This window comes from Crocuta crocuta, unplaced genomic scaffold (genome assembly GCF_008692635.1).
Source record: "Crocuta crocuta isolate KB4526 unplaced genomic scaffold, BGI_CrCroc_1.0 scaffold2720, whole genome shotgun sequence".
In the NCBI taxonomy this organism is placed as follows: domain Eukaryota; kingdom Metazoa; phylum Chordata; class Mammalia; order Carnivora; family Hyaenidae; genus Crocuta; species Crocuta crocuta.
In genome coordinates, this window is record NW_027531055.1 from 102,994 (window position 1) to 108,758 (window position 5,765).

The 5,765-nt window shown below is 67.0% G+C and overlaps 1 protein-coding gene across 1 annotated transcript in view; it reads right to left on the reverse strand.

Annotated features, from left to right (window-relative positions):
- Positions 1–530: 530 nt before the first annotated feature.
- Positions 531–5,765, reverse strand: part of LCN12 (lipocalin 12) — a 6,373-nt gene continuing 1,138 nt past the window's right edge. Inside the window, exons 2-7 of the mRNA XM_077771006.1 lie at positions 5,263–5,489; positions 3,390–3,526; positions 1,748–1,827; positions 1,550–1,666; positions 1,264–1,452; positions 531–723 (exon numbers count right to left, since the gene is read on the reverse strand). Coding sequence (XP_077627132.1) covers positions 1,307–1,452; positions 1,550–1,666; positions 1,748–1,827; positions 3,390–3,526; positions 5,263–5,489 — 707 coding nt within the window. The 3' untranslated portion in view covers positions 531–723; positions 1,264–1,306. The remainder of the gene's footprint in view (positions 724–1,263; positions 1,453–1,549; positions 1,667–1,747; positions 1,828–3,389; positions 3,527–5,262; positions 5,490–5,765) is intronic.

The following is a 5,765-nucleotide window of genomic DNA, read 5'->3' on the forward strand; positions in this document are numbered from 1 at the left end:
CAGGAGAGCTGGCTCTGCCGGGGGTCGGGCAGCTGTGAGCCGCTCCTCAAGTGTGTGCAACCGGGCTGGGGTCCCAGGCTGTGGCTCTCGGCACTCGAAGAGCCCCTACACGCAGTGGTGGTCAGGCCAGGGGAAGCGGTCCCCGCACGTCCCCGTGTGCCCACCGTCTGCCCCCCGCCCAGGCCAGGGCCTCCAGATGACAGGGTACGAGGCCGGCTCGTGTTCTGGGCCCCCAGCTGCACCCCCAGGGGCAGCTCCAGGGCTCGGGGCGGGGGGTGGGTGCGGAGGGCTGAGTGGGGAGGATGGAGGGGCCTTGTCCCGGGACCAAGCTGTGCAGTCCACAAGGCCCTGCAAAGCCACGTGCTCACACGGGCGCACAGGCACGCGCACGCGCACGCGCATCCCCGGGAGCTGGGAGGGGGAGGACAGGCCTGGCGGGCTGGGGGTGGCCATGAGTGGGCTGACACCCCTACTTCGGGCCTCCCCTACCCACCCCAAGGTCACGGTGCATCGCAGGCCTGGACCCCAGCACAGAGCGTTTATTTCGTGCTGAGAGCAGAAGGGGGCAGTGCTGGGCGGGGAGACGGGCTTCGGCGGGGCGGGAGCCGCGTCAACCTTCAACAGGGGCTGGGCGGCGGGGGGCCAGTCTGACGGGGGAGCCGGAGCCTCGGATGGACGGACGGAGGACGGACGGACGGAGGACGGAGGGGAGCCGGGCCAGAGCTGGGCAGGAGGCAAGACGCACGAGAGCTGGCAGCTTCCAGGGAGGGGAGAGGAACGGGGGCCGAGGGAGGACCGGGCTGGGGAAGGGGGAGGCCAGCCAGGGGCTGAGGGACGTGCCCTCCAGGGTACCACCCTGCCCCCACCCGGGCCCCCAGACTCAATGAAGACATGCAGGTGAGCGCTCGTGCTTGTGAGCCCAGTGCACAGTGTGTGTGCGCCTGTGGGTGCACGTGTGTGGGTGTCTACATGGCTACACGTCACGTGTGGGCACCGTGTCCGGACGTCTGCACGTCCGAGCGTGTTTTATGCACACGTCTGCCAGTATGTGTTCACGCAGCCACACACCTGTAAAGGGCCAGAGGGGGGAAGGCAGGGGTGTGGTGGGAAATGTTCCTGGAGTGCGGAGGAGGTGGCCCAGGCTGGGGGGTGCCCAGGTGGGACAGAGATCAAATAGGGCACCCCCCCCACTTTGGGCTCAGGCTGAACCCTCTGGGGCTGCCGGGACCCCACAGGTAGGCCTTGAACGCAGTCCACACTCACCTGCGGGGCTCCCACAGGGCTTCTGAGGCCCGCGGGCAGCTACCTACGCTGGGTCCAGGCTCCTGCCCCGGCCTGAGAGCCTGTAACCTGTCAAGTCTGGGAAGACGATGTTGTGAACCGAGAGGCCCTGAGCTCGGACCAGGATGACAAACTTCTCCAGCATGTGGCTCTGTATCACCCACATTCTGCCTGGGGCCAAATGAGCACAGCACAGCCCTTAGCAACTGGGGCGCCCCGCCCCCCGCCCCATCCCCCGCCTCCGCTGTGGCCGCTGGCCAGGACTCACACAGCAGGCTGACCCTGACGATGCTCTGACTGCCCGACTGTCGTCTGGACAGCATCAGGGCAAATGAGCTGTAGTCAGTGTTGTACACCTGGATCTCCTCGGGGTCTCGCCCGGGCGCTGAGGGGGAACAGCCACAGCATCAGGGGCACGCCCACCAGTGCCCTCCCCACGCCACCCTCTCACCTGTCGCCCCCTCACCCTCAGTGTTGTCCACGGAGAATCTCCCAGGATGCGCCCCTGGAATCAGCACGTAAGACCAGGTCATACAGCGGTGGCCCCTGTGACAGCAGCGATGGACAGAGGAGGAAGATTCTAGAACCTGGCCGGACCACTGGTTTCCAGCCTTTCCCAGGGGCTGGCCCCAAAGTGGGCCCCTGAGAGAATACAGCTGTTTGTTAGGAGGAGACTTTTGTCTGAAGCCAGGGCCACGGCCCAGCAGACTGCTGCTGTCCCCAGGGAGAGCTGTCTCTACTCCATGCCCCTTGGGCCCCCCCCGTGTCCCTCCTGGGGGAGTGGGGTGTGAGCCGGTGACACCTTGAAGCCTCTGTCCAGCCCACCCACCGGCAGCTCCTCCTCAGCCGGGAGCAGGCCCTGAAACGTGCATGTACGTGCAACGGTGAGAGAAAGGGGTTTTCTGGGCCACAGGGCCCCCTCTGGGAATACTGAGTGGGCTCAGCTGGGCACTGTGGCTGGTGCCCTTGGCCGCAGCCCTGGACTTCGCTGAGCCGGGCCAGGCGGGGAGAGGTGGGGGCTGTGGGCGGCCGTTGCTGTGCGGGCCTGGGACCCCTCCCTGCATGGGCTCTGGCCTCAGGGAGCCGGCCAGCAGCGCAGGGTCCTCTCCAGGCGAATGCACTTGTTTGGAGAAGCAGGCCGGGCTGCAGGCCGGGGGAGGTGAGGCCACCCGGCTGTACCTGCTCTGGGCTCTCTGTCCCCCACGGCACCCAGTAATCAACCTCTAGTAGGAACCAGGCCAGTCAGACGCACCCAAGGGCCTGAGACGCTGCAGTGGGGGTTCTGGGGTGGCTGGTGGAGTGGGCGGCTTCAACGGGGCCGACAGGCTGGGGCAGGGGCTGGGTGGAGACCCTCAGAGGCTCTCAGCTTCTAGGGTGAGCCCTGGTGGACAGGACAAGCCCACCTTGCGTCAGGCTCCTGTTTTATATAACTTGGAGACCAAAAGCCCTGAGCGGAGCTTTCTGGGCTCTCTCCTCCCCCATAGCCAGGCAGGTGGGCGCAGAGGGCTTCCAGGCCTGAGAGAGATTTGGCCAGGCGGCATCGGTACCCCAGACGGGGACTGCCCCACCCCCACCTCATTTCAGGCGCTTCCTCCCCACCAGGGGGTCCACAGGCACTTTGCCCAGGGGGACCGACTGGGGCACCTGCCACCCTGGATGCAGCAGCTGACCTAGGAGGAGCCCGAGACTCCAGAACCAGTCAGAGGCCACTGCCAGGCCGACCAGGATGCTCTCTCTTTTCTGGGATCAGAACCCTGAGAAGGACATCAGCCTAGGCTGTTTTATCCTTCTAAGGAGAGAATTTCCCTGAACAGAAGTGCAGGGCAAGCAGAGGTGAGAGACGGAGAGGGAGGAAGTGATGGGCCCTGATCACACGGTTTGAGCTCCTGGATCCAGCTGTACCTGAGCTCTATCAGCGCCCAAGGCTCTTCTGAGTCTGTGATCCGGTAAATGCCCCCCTCTGCGTGTGGCCCACAAGGCTTAGGGCACTAGCAGCCTGAGCTGATCTTTAGGAAGAGGGCCTTGGGGGGACCACACCGGGGCCCATGCCGGACCCGAGCCATGAAGCCCCTGGCCTCTGGAGGCACAGGTCGGGGACCCTCACTCACCGGGTCATGGCATATGACACTTTAAGGCGGCTGTTTTCATCCTGCTCGAACGTCGCAGTGAACGGGTTCAGCAAGGAACTGTCTGTCTTCCTGTGGGTGCTGCCCGCCAGGCCGACCACAAACCACTCCCCCTGGAACTGTGGGGACCCGGGGTCGGCAGAGCCCACGGCAGCCTGAGACCCTCGCCAGGCAGTGGCTACGCCTGCACCAAGCCGGGGGCCTCCCAGGGCCTGGCAGGGACAGGGTGACCTTGCCCGGCAGCTGGCCTTTTCAGCCCGTTTCCGCATCTGTGCGGAGGGACTGAGATGTCCCACCTCACAGGGACTGGCGGGGGACACAGGAGGGAACAGCTGCCCAGGAAGGTCTGTCCAGGGTCTCTCTCTGCTAGATGTCAGGACTCTCCACGGAGGAGCCTGTGGCCAGGCTGGGCTCCCTGCGCGGCGCCTTCCCGGCCACCAGGGCCCTCCTTTCTCCCTGCACTTGGACCCTGGCTGACTTTCTCCCCCTCCCACCCGGCCCCCAGACCTGGTCTTCTTGGAAGCTCTGTAAGACGGAGCTCATGCCCGGCTGGGTGCTTGAGGTCTGGCCCTTCAGGGCTTTCGGCAGGACGAACATCACCCACAGGGCACACCAAGGCCCCATCCCAGGAGGGACGGAGAAGCCAGTGGCCGTCGCTGCTGTCTCAGATACTCACCTCTTTATGGGCCCACCTGGCAGGTGCCCCTCCCCAGGGGTGTGTGCCCCGCCCCTTCCTGCTCAGGACTGGCCGAAGAGGTGGGCGCAGGGGGCTTGGGGGCGGGCCCTCTTCAGATCTTCAGATCTTGCCCTCCAAAGATGGAGGGCTTCCGGGTCCCAGCCCAGGAAGGGAGGTGCTCAGGGTGCTTGTGGGTCCACTAGCTCCCAGGGATGTCTCTGGACCTCGCCTTCTGATCCCTGAGACCCCCAGCTCCACACCTCCTGTGACCCCTTCCCGGTGCCCCGTGCAAGTGGGGGTGGTCAGAGGCCGGAGGCGCTTCCCTAGCCTAGTCCTACCCAGCGGCATTCCTGCTACCGGGTGGAGGCCAGAATGTTCCATCCCACACAGGGAGCTTGACCTTTTTAGTCCCGAAGGTCAGGGGCGCGGCGTTCCTGCTGCAGGAACACACAGTGTGGAGCCCAGCCTGCCGCCCCCCACGCTGCCCCACGTGTCCCAGAAATCACAGCGTGGGGCAAGAACAGGGCCAAGGGGCCCTACAGTCACGAGGGTGCAGGGGCAGCGGCCGGCCACTGAGGCGAGACGAGGGGGTGGCGGGGCAGGCAGCCAGGGCACCCAGATTGAGGTGACGGAGCCCCGCCTAGTGGGAGTGGGGTACCCGCACACTAGCCTGGGTGCAAGAGGGCCCAGGCTCTGGGCATGCAGCCCACCCGGCCACCCTCGGAGCTGGGGCCTGGATAGAAGACAGCCGTTCCCACACACGCAGCCCAGTGCGGAGGTGCTGGGGTCTATGACACAGCTGGGAAGGGTGTGTACCTGGCCTGTGAGCCCCTTCTCCCCAGCCCGGGTCTCCGTGTCCTGGGCCCCCCCTCCTCCCCTCGCCTGGGCCTCCAGCAGCCTGTCCTGAGGAGGGGAGCCCAGGACAGGTCACGCAGAAAGCGCCCGTCTCCCAAGGCCTGGGTGCTTCACGGCTCCTCTGCATGGAAGGGCGTGAGCCCTGGCCCTTCCTCCTCCAGGAGCGAGTCGCATCGCCGGGTGGATCAAGGCCCCTGTGGGCCAGCTGCGGGCCCCAGGCCAGGGGGAGGGTCAGGGGGAGCACCCCCATTCCGTGAGCCCGCTGCTCAGTATGGCCCAACTACTTGGGGAGACGGGCCCACACGGAGACAAGTTGCAAATAACCTGTTTTCCCCCGAGCTTCCCAAAGCGATCACCGTCTACCAGAAGCTGGCGCAGCAGCCCCGACGGCTGCCTCCCCCGCGGCAGGCACCGAGCTCGCCCTGATGATCCCGGCCCAAGTCTCAGCGCCCCCCGCCCAACACGCAAAAGCAGCGCGCTTTGCGCCCGCGCTCCGGGGAGCCTGGGGGCGGGGCAGCGGCGGGCGGCGGGCCGGCCCGGGACCNTCCTTCCTCTCCCCCCGAAAACACGGATGTGGTGCCCTGGGCTCGCCCTTCCCGAGGATGCGGTCCCGGGCGGGGAGAGAGGCTGGAGTCCGGGGGTCCCCGAGGCCCTGACCCCGGGCAGGGGTGGGGTGGGAGCAGGGCGCGGAACGGCCCCGCGTGAAGGCCCCGCCGCGAGCTGGGGGGAGGCGGAGGGGCCCCTCCGCAGGGAGCGTGCCCCCCGCCGCCCCCGCAGGCAGGGTCCTGGCCCATCTGCCCCCGGAGCCCCCGTGAGGCCCGGGGGCG